General features: G+C 40.3%; 1 protein-coding gene across 4 annotated transcripts in view; it reads left to right on the top strand.

The window, feature by feature from the left end:
- Positions 1 to 9,207, top strand: part of ADGRA3 (adhesion G protein-coupled receptor A3) — a 116,533-nt gene extending 107,326 nt beyond the window's left edge. For 3 of the 4 annotated variants that reach the window (XM_032633239.1, XM_032633238.1, XM_032633240.1), the window contains 3 exons: positions 4,076 to 4,221; positions 7,352 to 7,447; positions 7,589 to 9,207. In XM_032633239.1, coding sequence (XP_032489130.1) covers positions 4,076 to 4,221; positions 7,352 to 7,447; positions 7,589 to 8,831 — 1,485 coding nt within the window. In that variant the 3' untranslated portion in view covers positions 8,832 to 9,207. The remainder of the gene's footprint in view (positions 1 to 4,075; positions 4,222 to 7,351; positions 7,448 to 7,588) is intronic. The other variant, XM_032633237.1, reaches the window with a different exon arrangement.
- The last annotated feature ends 4,207 nt before the right edge of the window (positions 9,208 to 13,414 follow it).

Below are 13,414 nucleotides of genomic sequence, written 5' to 3'. Positions count from 1 at the left end.
CTGGAGCTGTTTTGAGCATGAACAATTAGGAGTGTATTCAGCACACAATGGTAGTAATCGTCTCAGTTCTATCTAAAAAATATTCATTGATTTCTTGGAATAGACAAATTTATTTCACTAAGGAAATGAACAGAAAGAGGCCATAGTAAAGATGACTGCCTTTCATCATCCTGAATGGTATTTTATACCATTTCTAGAATGAAAAGGGCAGGAATTGCACTGAGTTATTAGAGTCTCAATAACAAATGACTGTTAGTTAAGGATTTACCCAGAAAATTAGGGTGGGGGATGGACAGGTTTTATATGTTGTTTTCTTCTGTTCTTTTTTTTCTTTTTAACAGTGTTCTTTCCTTCCTCTGTGAAAGACATAACATCATTCTTGTTATTTCTGACCCAGACATGACTTACTTCACTTTGTTATTCTAATACTTAATTCAGTTAGTAGCCAGCTGTGTCTGCCAGAACAGCCCGTATGACTAGTTACCTAACCTTAGTAGGGGCTTCATGTTTCTTGGGCTCTTCTTCCACCTCTAAAACTGAACCCTAAAGTGTCCACCTTTCACAGGCAGTTTTTGTATGTGCACATGATCGGTGTAGATTTGGCTTTTCTCCCTTTTAGAGCTCACGTATTTTATGAACAGTGTGGAGAGGTTCTAATACAGAACCTTCCTCCCCGAAGTGATTGGTTGAGGTTATTAAATGCTCCACCAGCCAGGTACTTCCCACTCTGCTTCTTTTGTCATCCGTTCTGGGTGGTGCTGTGGACACATTCTATAGCCTTGAACTCTCTTTTTGCAAGAGGAGCCAAAGGAGAACGGAGAAGCTGAGTGATAGAGTAGAAGGGGCTGTTGACTCAAGGTGGGAAAGGATCTGGGTTCTGGGTCGTGCCGGGCTGCCGAATAACTGCTTGAGCGTTAATTTTCCGGTCCTTGGTTTCCTTAGCTATGCAGTGAAAGGATTTGGCTGGATCTTATTTAAGTTACCTTGTTGCTCTACCACTTCATGATTTAATCTATTAAATATCGTGCCAGCTGACCTTCTCAGGTGTTCTCTGATGTCTTTTATCCAGAGGACCGCTGCAGTGGCATGTGAGATGCATCGGGAAAGATTCAACCCGTGGATATTAAGAGCTTTCTACTTGCCAACTACTGCAAGTTTGTCATCTTAAATTTCATATTAACCCTAGGAAGTATTTCTTACTCACAGATTTTATTAGTACAGAAATTGAGTCTTAGAGGATTGAAAAAACTTGCCCCAAGTCACTAGGGCCTTTGGGTGGCAGAAGCCTGATTCAAACGACAGTCTCTTTGACTCTGTGTGTCCTGTCCCCCACCCCACCCCAATAACTGTGCTTGCCTGTTTAGAGAGGACCCGCAGAGTAGAGGGGTCTGCTATGAGTTGCAGCCCTGCCACTGACCATGTGACCTCTGGTGGATGATTTAACTTCTTTCAGCCTCAGGCTCCTTGTCTGTAACACTAAATGAATGGGGATGCTAAGAGGATGAAATAGAAGCATGCACAAAATTGTCTGATACATTTTGGGATGCACAGCAGGCATTCAAAAGTCGAAGCTCTTAATTTTTATATATATTCATATCTGACTGAGTATTAAAGATCATTTTTTGCACACTTGGCTGTGCATGCTGTACTATTGTAGTTTTATTGGTGGTTAAAAATCCAATTGTTACAATGTCTGGTCTCTGGTATGTGAGCAGTTTATGGTTAGGTAACGAGTATATAAAGTGAGACTGTTCAGGATAAGTATTTTGTATCCATTTTGCAACTTTGGATATTCATGTCCCTGAGGTAAGGTGACTTTCTTAAGTTCTAATCTGTTGCATTTAATGAATTGTTTACATGCCCTAATGAATTAGATTATTTATTTCCAAACTGTTTACAGATTTCCCACATGTATTTCTTGTTTATTTGGAAGAAATTGTGACAGTGAGGTTATATTTCAAGTATAGCCCAAGTGTCTGATGGAGAATAAAATAGGAAGCACCTCCCTCCTTTCAAAAGACAGGAACACCCTCTCTGCTAGTTCTCAGTGCCTACTACTTTATTCTGGTTCTTGTGGAATATTCGGTGATTTGCTTATGTGACTGTTAGCAGGTGACATCAGACTCCTGAAATTCCACTATTGGTAATAATTGTTTAACTAGAAGACTTCAGTATCTTTCAGATGTGCAGACTTTTTCTGCATATTTTGAAATGCCATAAGAAACACTTCAAAATCTAAAGGTTGAGTTTTACCTCTTAGATCTAAAACAAGAAGATTCTCCATCTTGCACCTCCTATGTTGAAAGTATTTTTAACTTCTGTTTTTAAACTTATTTACAGCCCTGTCTCATTCTTTTGACCTCTGTGTCAGAGAAAACTAGCAACAGTAGAGTATACCATTTTGAGTCAATATCAGTGATTTGTTTTGAATGTTTGGTTTCTATGCACCAAATCCAAGGATATTGTTTTTATTTACAGTATTTCGTGTGACTCCAGGTAGCTCAAAGGGTTATTTTATGCTATTTGTTCCACTTATATCTGTAAATTTTGCTTTTATAGTGCAGTCAGTAAAACTAACGAGAACCAAGGAGCCACTTTTCTTCTTAATAAGAAGATACTCTGACCGCTCTGGTTTGGCCGGGCTGGATCCACCCTCCTAGCCCTTCCAGTCATTAAGAGGACAGTGACCACCCTAGTATCTTGCCCTGCAAAATAATACCTGAGCTTATATGTCACCACGTTTAACTGCAGATCGGTTCTCATTAAAATGAGCCTTAGGCAGCAGTCTAAATGCTTCTATTACTGACCTAGGTTTGATAATGTCAATCAGTTTGATTTTCTTGAAATTGGAGAGCCATCCTTTAAAAACAAATTTTTTTTCCCCTTGGAGCTTTTCATTTATAGGATTTTACCTGTAATCATTGTATAAGAAGAAAGAATCAAAAAGATAGTAAGTAGTTAGATAAGGAAGCTGAACTATGTCCTTTCTGCTCCAATGACCCATGTATTTATTTTTCTTAGAACAGATTTTAAACCTCTCTTAGCCCCATACATACCTTCATCTAGAATTTTATCTTTAACTGGTGTTGCTTCAAACACAGGTTACATGATAAACATGCCCCTCATCACCCCACTGGGAAGAAACTTGGTGTCATTTACATATATTTCAATTATCCATCATTTATCAAGCACTTATTATGTTTCAGGTCTTGTGCCCATTCAGTCCCTACAAAATCCCTAGAGATGGTTATTGATAATCCTTCCACTGTTCAAATGAGAAACATTAATTTCAGAAATTATTTTCTTAAAACCATACTCCTAATAAGTAATAATAAAAATATTGCTGTATTTAAAATTGCTTATCAGGGACCAGGCGATGTGCTAAATGTTTTATATAGACTGTCTTTTTCAAAGCCTCATGGTAGTTTTATATTCTCAGTTTATGGATGAGGAAAACAATGCTTGAAATGTTATGCAAGCTTGCTAAGGTGTCATAAGGGGTTGATTCTTGTTTTAAAACCAGGCAAACTTGTTGATTTCAGAGCTCACTCACTTAAAATAATCAATCTGTTATATTGCTCACTTACCATTTTGATATATAAAAGCTCTGAATTAGAACTACTCAGGTCTCTGACTCTGTGTGCTGTGACTTCCACCCTCTAGTTACCCTTGACTTCTATATTCCTCCTTAAAATGGGCTTTAGGAACTCAACTCTAATTTATAACATAACATCTACAAGTAACATGTCTTTGGCTTATTGTTGTTGTTGTGTATCACGGAGCGAATTCCGTGATATATTTAGAGTCATCTTGGGTATAAGTTGTAGTCTGTGGGCCTCCTAGGTCCAGCTGTTGATTTGATCCTCTATTATACGTCTGTTAGAGTGCTTTCTTTGTCTTATCAGCAGGCGAAGGAATTGATCATTAGAATACACCTTCGTACTGTTTTTGAGTCAGATTTTCAAAAGTAACTTACCAAACTTCTTTTAAAGTTTACTGGCAGCTACTGTACTTTATGATTGTAAAGGGGAATTCTGTTTGTTTTAGTTCATGTATTCTTCAATCTTCTTTCTAGGTTGGAATAATTCTTCATTATTCCACCCTTGCTACAGTTCTCTGGGTGGGAGTGACAGCTCGAAATATCTACAAACAAGTCACTAGAAAAGCTAAAAGATGCCAGGATCCTGATGAGCTGCCACCTCCACCAAGGCCAATGCTCAGGTATCTAATATCTTTGTGTACTGTTTTATGTTAAATGTCCATTACATCTTAAATTTAATGAAGCATGGTCATAACAAAAAATTGCTCAGTGAATTTTGGAAAGTAAAAAAAAATGGACTTGTAAACAGCCTTGCAACTGGGAGTGAGTGCTTTGTGAAGTTATGTATCCTCTCTATGCCTTTATCTCCTACAAAGTGGGAATGATTCTCCTTCACGGAGTTGTGAGGAATAAGTGACTTACTTTGTAAAGCACTTAAGATGGTACTGGCCACAGAGTAAGCTCTGAAAATATTAGCTGTTTTTATTTCCTTGAGGTCATGTGATAGATTTTAACCTAGTCACGTACATATCCATGTGGTTATTCTCTACAAAAGACAAAACAGTTTTGGGGTCATGCTGTTCCTGCCATTACAATCGGAATCAGTTGTCAGTGGATTCTTGTGCTGGATGAGTAGAAGTCAGTCGATCAGTGTCTCTGAGTGTGTTGAATGCTGGATGTGTACCTTGCCCTGAGCCAGGGACTGAAGGAAAACCTACTGCCCTTGAGGGGTTTACAGTCTGAGGAGACAGTCTGAAAGGAGAACCCGCTGCAGCTGTGTAAGAGCTGAAGTGGAGATGTGTTATTTGAAAGTATCAACAAAGGAGCCATTAATTCTGTTGGGGGATGGTAGGCTATTAGGAGTTGCTTGACCACTGGCACAAAGGATGGAGGTTGCACTCCAGATACAGGATCCCGTGGCGAGCTGAGCAGATTTGAGAAGTGCAGTTTGGCTGTGGCAGGAACCTAGGGTGTACAGTGTACAGTAGTAGGATTCAGAGTGAAAACTGAGTTTCAGGCCTTGGTTGGGGGGCCAGGTTAAAATGTGGGCTATACATTGGAATGCTGGAGGGTAGGGGGCATATATAAATAATTCCACTGAGGTCATTCGGGGGTCCCCGTGAGGACTGCAGCTAGAACAGTGGCATGGAGATTAGAGAGGATACGTGTTCAGACACTTGAGGCAGTTTCTCCAGGATTGGTGGCCAACTGGATTTGAGGGTGTGTGCCAGGATTCGAAGGTGGCTGCAGAGTGTTTACTCCAGTTCGCTAAGGCCCCTCTGCAGATGGTGCGTCCATCAACTGAGAAAATCATAGAGGAAGAGCAGATGCGGGGACTCTGGGAGGGTAAGCACAGGGGAGATGGGCTCACCAGTACTCTGTCGTGGCAAGTTTACATTTTGGGAGTCTGGTGCTTAGCAGAGAAATGGAGCTACGTGTACTCTGGACAGGACAGGAGATGTTTTCACGTGTATTCGTTGAAGCAGTGATAACAGCAACCTCTCCTAGAGAAAAGTTAGTTAAGAATGATCCCTGGGCCGTATCAATGGGCCATAGCAGATAAAGGGAAGAATTGAAAGAGAACATTGAAGATTGGGGGGACAGCGGTTCCATGGGTGGGAAGGGGCAGCAGGAGTGCTGGGCCACGGTCAGATTGCAGGATGTGATTTGACACCCCTGTCAGTGGTATTAAAGGAACTGAGGGATGGGGTTTGGCTAAGAGATAGGAATCCTGCCTATCCTCATGCAGCTTTCTGTTAGGTTTCCTTTCTGTTAGGTGATTAAAAACAAAAAGGCAGCTTGGGCTGCAAAGCCTGTGCAGTCCCTAGTGACCTGCAGGTACCCCCTTTGCTTTAGACACTGCAGGCTCACCCTTTAGGATGCTCTCCTTCCCCCATGTCCCTAAGCTTAAAGAAACCCCAGCATCGCGGCTACCTGGAGGGTGGATGTGGGGCTTGCCTTGAGTCTGCTGGCCCCAGAGAGGGCGGTTTCAGTAGCATGGTAGGTGGAAGCAGCCTCATCTCACAATAAGGTGACAAAGGTGAGGCACTTGATGGTGCCATTGTTTCTAGGGGTTTGTCACCAAAGGGAGCAAGAAAGAAGGTGCTGGTTGAAGGAAAGTTTTAGAAGATAGGGAAAACGTGAATAGACTTATAGGCTGGAAGGAATATGCAGTGGAGAAGAAGATTTACAGCTGCAAAATAAGGGTTATTTGGTAACAGGCAGTCCCAGAGTCGGGTGGGGAAGGAGTGGCAGAGAGGAATGTGGAGCCCGAGATAAATTTGGGTGAACTGATGCCTTCTTTTCAGGTAAGAAGCAGCTATGAATTAGCATAGCAGGAAGAAGGGCAGGGTCACGGACGTTGGCCTGCCTCTAATCTGTGAAATTAGAAGACAGGGTTATAGTTTTATAGGGTAATTAGCTGTCTTTTTCAGCAATGATATCATATTGAAGGATTTTAGTACCTGTGAGCACGACTAAGAAAAAATGTATGGAAAATGTGTTACGAATATTGCCTTTATCCAGCCAGTTAGCATTTGGACTGTGTCTTTGGACCTGGCAAATACAGAATTAAGATTGGCTGTACCCAGGGGTAGCTAGCCGGGGCAGGACGTTCCCTGTTCTCTTTTCAGAGAACTCAAAGAAGCTGTACCTCCCCGCAAAAAGTTGTTCTTCATAGGACCAGCCACTCTGTCTCCCTCATTTCTTCCTGCACCAGCTAGTCTGTGGGAAAGGGGTCAGGAAGGGCCTGAGTGCTGCAGGACGTTGCTGGGATCCAGGTATCTTCCTTGTCCCAATCTCAGCTGACTGAAGATAAGCATACACAGCAGTAGAACATCCTGGAATATGCAGGTTTAGCCGGACATTAATAAATAAATAACGTCATTCCATATTTAGTCTGACCTGTGGCGCAGTAAGATCTTAAAGTCCATTATGTAGTGGACTAACCTTCTGCTTTATCAGCTGAATCTAAAAGAAGCCCCATTCCCCCAAAAGAAAAAAGTATAAACTGAAGCCCTACCTGTAGTAGCTTACTGTTACTTTGCCTGTCCACAGGGTGGCAGAAGCTGATCAGCTTTCCTTAACTCAGAAACCTTACACGCTTTTTTAAAAAAAAGAAATCCAAAGTAAATAAAAACTTAAAAAAAATGTTATTGTTAACAAAGCGGGCTTTAAGTGTTAACCTTCAATGCATTATTGGAATAGTAATGAATCTTTAAGGAGTAACTTCTGCAGTACTGAGATACTGTGATGTATCCACCTTAATAAATTGGATTGATGTGCTGTTATTTCCATCACTGCCCTTTCTAGGTTTTACCTGATCGGTGGCGGTATACCCGTCATAGTTTGTGGCATAACAGCGGCAGCAAACATCAAGAATTACGGTAGTCGACCAAATGCGCCCTAGTGAGTATTTAGTGTTCTCTGCGTACCTGAGTCGATTGCTTCTCTTCTGACTGTTTCCTAAGCACTAAAGTTTACTGCAGTTTCTTAAACGGTTTGTTGACATGTGTAGCATCTGAGCTGGTTCACCATTTTCTTTCCTAGCTGCTGGATGGCATGGGAACCCTCCTTGGGAGCCTTCTACGGGCCTGCCAGCTTCATCACTTTTGTAAACTGTATGTACTTTCTAAGCATATTTATTCAGTTGAAAAGACATCCGGAGCGCAAATACGAGCTGAAGGAACCCAGTGAGGAGCAGCAGAGGCTGGCAGCCAATGAAAATGGCGAAGTAAATCATCAGGATTCCCTGTCTCTCTCCCTCATCTCGACATCAGCCCTGGAAAATGAGCATACTTTCCATTCTCAACTTTTGGGAGCCAGCCTTACCTTGCTCTTATATGTCGCTTTGTGGATGTTTGGGGCCTTGGCTGTTTCTTTGTATTACCCTTTAGACTTGGTTTTTAGCTTCTTTTTTGGAGCCACGTGTTTGAGCCTCAGTGCATTCATCGTGGTTCACCATTGTGTCAACAGGGAGGACGTCCGGCTCGCATGGATCATGACTTGCTGCCCGGGCCGGAGCATGTACTCGGTCCAGGTCAACGTGCAGCCCCCCAGCTCCAGTGGGCCGAGCGGGGAGACCCCCAAGTGCACCAACAGCAGCACAGAATCTTCATGCACAAACAAGAGTGCATCGAGCTTCAAAAACTCCTCCCAGGGCTGCAAATTAACAAACTTGCAGGCTGCTGCAGCTCAGTGCCATACCAACTCTCTACCTTTGAACGCCACGCCTCAGCTTGACAATAGTCTGACGGAGCATTCGATGGACAATGATATTAAAATGCATGTGGCGCCTTTAGAAATTCCATTTCGAACAAACGTACACCCAAGCCGCCATCATAAAAACAGAAGTAAAGGGCACCGGGCCAGCAGACTCACAGTCCTAAGAGAATACGCCTATGACGTCCCCACGAGCGTGGAAGGCAGCGTGCAGAATGGCCTGTCGAAAAGCCGGCCGGGCAGTAATGAAGGACACTCTCGGAGTCGAAGGGCTTACTTAGCCTACAGAGAGAGACAGTACAACCCGCCTCAACAAGATAGCAGTGATGCTTGTAGCACACTTCCCAAAAGCAGCAGGAATTTTGAAAAGCCTGTTTCAACTAGTAGTAAAAAAGATGCATTAAGGAAGCCAACTGTAGTTGAACTTGAAAGTCAGCAGAAGTCTTATGGCCTCAACTTGGCCATTCAGAACGGACCAATCAAAAGCACTGGGCAGGATGGACCCTTGCTGGGTATGGATAGCACTGGCAATGTGAGGACTGGATTATGGAAACACGAAACTACTGTGTAGCATTGGTGGGCTTCCTGGGCAGAAATCCATATAAACTGTGATACTCAAATTCCTTTAAGCTATGAACATGTAAAAACCGACTGTTTACAGCCACCTTAGGGATTCAAAAGAATTTTGAATAAACTTCTAAGTTTTGTATTTTATGTATTTTATATCCCCCACGTGTTGCTTTTTTATGAATTTTGAAAAAAAAAAAAACCCTCTTAAAAAAAAAAAAACAACCGTCTAAAAACCCTCTGGTGGCTTGTTTTAGTTGTCAGAGCACCAGCAGGACATTTTGAGAATCTGAAATGTAATTTTCTTGGGATCTGTAATATCTACTTAACATTTCAGACTTGTATGTAATACAATAAATAGGTGTTTGTCATTGTGTCAATCTTATATTTTTACATTTTAGGAGCATTTAGTGCTATTTTAATGAAGTTTGTGCATTGGGATAGTTTAATGAGAATTATACACGTATCAGTTATCAGATTTTTACATGATTAGCTCCACTGATGGCATATAAATCAAAGAGCTTTTGGATTGTTGTATTTTATAAATACAGCTTTTTAAATGCTACAAGTTTTTTTTTTTAAATCTCACAGAATTTGTTTTTGAAAACGGAGATGCCTAAAAAGCTTTTCCTAAATTGCATTACTTTTGCCCATCTTATTAATACTATTTTTGATATTTGTGGCTTTTCAGTGGTTTATATTTGGTTTTCCTATTCATTCTTTTTTTTTCCCCAGCACATGTTATTTCTTTTTTAATTGAAATATAATTGACTTATTATATTAGTTTCAGGTGTACCACGTAGTGATTTGATATTTTTATACATTATGAAGATAATAATCACCACGGTAAGTCTAGTTACCATCCGTCATTATACAAAGTTCTTAAAATATTGACTCTATTTTAAGATAGTCAACTTATTTTAAGTTGACTCTATTCCCTATGCTGTATGTCGCATCCCCACGACTTAATTGTTTTATAACTGGAAGTTTGCCTCTTCATCCCCTTCCCATATATGAACGTAAATGAAAAGGTGTCATACAAGGTTCACGTTCACTTACTTTGGATTCTTCAATATTGGCTCCTATCTGTTGGCTGTTACTTTGTTCTTAAACAGATAAAGTTCCTCAGGTTCATGCTAAAGTTGTAATTTTTCAGTTCCACTCTAAGGGCAAACACAGGTCTGATGCAAAAGTTATCGTTGGTCAGTGATGCACTGCAGTCCTTATCTATCTCCTGTCCCAGGCTCACTGGGGTCCTTTCCGGGAAAGTTAGATCGAGTCTGCCCTGGCTCCTTTGCGCATTCACTTCTCTCCGATATGCAAGTCAACGCCTGAAACGATTGGCACAGCTTAGATCTGTTTTTGGCAGTAGTCTCAAGGTTTCAATCAGATCAGATTCAAAATATATATCCAATAAATGCTAAAGTCAAGCTTGATAAACCTCAAAATCTGAGCAATTTACTGCTTACTTAGAGTAATTCTCAGAGATGATACCAGGTGATCACGCATTATAGTGTAAGTGTTCATTTTTCATTGGGTTACTGCATTAGAAATTATTTTACTTCGCAATAATAAAACTGGTGGTTCTATTTAAGCCTTTTGTTAGGTGTTGTTTTAAAGGCATTCTTTTTGATGGAGGAAACAAGGCAATTAAGTAGATAGATCTGGCACCTGTACATTTAACTACCACCTAGCCTAGGGTCTCCAGGTAAGTTGATATATATGTGCAGGATGATGTTTAGAAATGACCAAGACAAACTAATGAGGAATGGAGTAGATAATTCTTTTTTTTAATTGTTACTGTTATTTAAGTTTTGCTCTGTTATTTTTCAGTACATCACTCCAGCGTTTAATCTGTTTTTTGACCCGTAGGTCAAATAGAAAAAGAACTTCGTTCTTCTGCTTTTTCCTACTTCCACAGGAAGTGAGGGCTTTCCCTTCTTGGAAATGTTCACCCTTCAGTAAGCATTTATTAATTTAAACAGAGCTTCTTGTAGGTAACAGAAGGAAGAGAAGCCTGGGACTGGTAGAGTTGGGGACTGGAAAGAAATCAAATATTTGGAATAGAATGAAGATTCCACTAAAAATATTCAGAGTGTTTTGATACACAAAGCATAGTTGATGAGTGATGACTTGATGCTTTATATTCTTAGTATTTGAATTGAAATTTGATGTTTGTGAATAAGAAGTGAATAAAACATTGCATCCTTCCCATATTTGTCTTTTATAATCTATGGCTTCTTGCTAGTTGAGGTTTCTCTGTTTTTCATAGAATCATAAACTCTTAAGGTATGTTTCAGTTTTCTTAAAAATTGGCTCATTCATTTTCCTCATTTTAAATTTTCAGCAACTGAGGCTCAAAGAGTTTCTTACCTGCTGAAGTACCAGCAGGTTATGCCACATCCAGGACCAGGTCCATGTTCTCTGATGCCACGTCCGCTGTGCTTTGATTGCTTCTCTGAAGGCAAGCACCCGTGCTCTTCACAGTGTCTATTATCTGTAATTTTACTAAACTTTATTCTCATCCTGGTTATTTTGAGTTTTGTTTTGTTTTAAATTTCATTTATTTATTTATTTTTGGCCGCTTTGGGTCTTTGTTGGTGCACGTGGGCTTTCTCCAGTTGCGGAGATCAGGGGCCACTCTTTGCTGAGTGTGCCAGCCTCCCATTGCGGTGGCTTCTCTCGCTGCGGAGCACGGGCTCTAGGCGCACAGGCTTCAGCAGTTGTGGCACGTGGGCTCAGTAGTTGTGGTACGTGGCCTCCAGAGAGCAGGCTCAGTAGTTGTGGTGCATGGGTCCAGTTGGTCTGCGGCATGTGGGATCTTCCCAGACCAGGGATCCAACCCGTGTTCCCTGCATTGGCAGGCGGACTCCTAACCACTGTGCCACCAGGGAAGTCCCTATTTTGAGTTTTAATTTCATAATGAGGTGTAATTGGTTGTATCTACTTAAGGAAACACACATGATTTATTCCATGAAAGTTTTTCTTTAAATCAAGCTGTTATATACCATGTAATGTGTGTAATATGCACACTTTATACGTATATAATGATGTTATATACTAATCTATTTTTAGGTAACAGTTAGAAATTAGGTTTGTGTATGAGTATTTTTTGTGATTTATATACATGTGTAAAGGTATGTTAATAGTTCAGGTTGTAAATAGGTGGCAACTAATTTCTAAATCTCAGGCTGTTTTGCATGTGTAACTTAATGTAACTCCATGTTCACTATTTATATAAATAGGTATAATATAAACAGATGGCAATTTATGTGTAGATGCTAAGGTTTAGATTGTGTTTATTATTGAGAAGTAACAATGTTGAAACATTTAGGCCTGTGTATTTCAGGCATTGAGTTCAAATACCCAAACTGAAGTTGGTTGAGACCATAAAAAATGAGGAAGTAAAAAAATTAACTGAATGAGGGCTTCCCTGGTGGCGCAGTGGTTGAGAGTCTGCCTGCAGATGCAGGGGATGCAGGTTCGTGCCCTGGTCCAGGAGGATCCCACATGCTGCGGAGCAGCTGGGCCCGTGAGCCATGGCCGCTGAGCCTGCGCGTCTGGAGCCTGTGCTCTGCAATGGGAGAGGCCACAACAGTGAGAGGCCCGCGTACCGCAAAAAAAAAAAAAAAAAAAAAAAAATTAACTGAATGCATTTGATGAAGGAATTAAACTAAATCAAGTTAAGTGTTGCATACAACAGCAATCCGAAATTTAAAACAAATGTTAATTTTGTTCTTCCTTTCACATTCCCAGAATCATTCAATTACTTTAATATTCACTTCAGTGCTCTTAGTTAAGAAATGATTTGATTATTTATAACTACTTACGATATTTCCCGAACGTAAGTCATTTTATCACTTACGCCAATTTTGCTGTACTTTCCCTAAATTTATATTAATACTGTCATATGGATCAACTCACTTTTTTCCCACTGAAATATAAGTAATAATAAAACCAATAGATTTATTTGTATAAATAAAGCAAACTCTTCAAGGAGAAATTTGTAACTTTATAAATTTGTCAGTAATAAAAATCTTTGTATGTTGCTTGGTTTTAGGCAGAGATGAAATAGCAATCAATAAGATTTTTTTTAAGTTTTGGTATTAATTGAATTTTCTTCCCAACCTACCTATGGGTCTCCAGTCTAGAACCATGTCTTATATTGGCCATTAGAGGCTCGTAGCCAGTGGTAATACTGGAATACTGGAGGCATACAAGAGAAACACAAGTTGAGTATTAACTTAATCATTGTAGGTTAATGAGTCCTGTCTTTCTACCTTCCCTGGTGCACCCAGCTCTGTGTGGGATGAAGTCTCAGGCAGCCTCTGGTCATAGCTTTTTTTCAGCATCTTTTCACCATGGATGTCATTGATTCGAGGTGGATACTGAGTGTGAACTTACAGGACCATAATATTAATATTAAGGAACCCCCATTTATATAGTCAGCAATGGACCACTACCTTTGCTTATAGAGTTGGATGCTTAGAATTAGCTTAGAAATTGTTTAACAAAGTTTTGCTTTGTTCTGTTTGAAAGCTGTACTGTCCTTCTGTGTCATGTATATAAAATGGTAGAAGGAAAAAG

Source organism: Phocoena sinus, chromosome 5 (assembly GCF_008692025.1).
Source record: "Phocoena sinus isolate mPhoSin1 chromosome 5, mPhoSin1.pri, whole genome shotgun sequence".
NCBI classification, from domain to species: domain Eukaryota; kingdom Metazoa; phylum Chordata; class Mammalia; order Artiodactyla; family Phocoenidae; genus Phocoena; species Phocoena sinus.
This window is presented reverse-complemented; position numbering and strand designations above follow the sequence as displayed.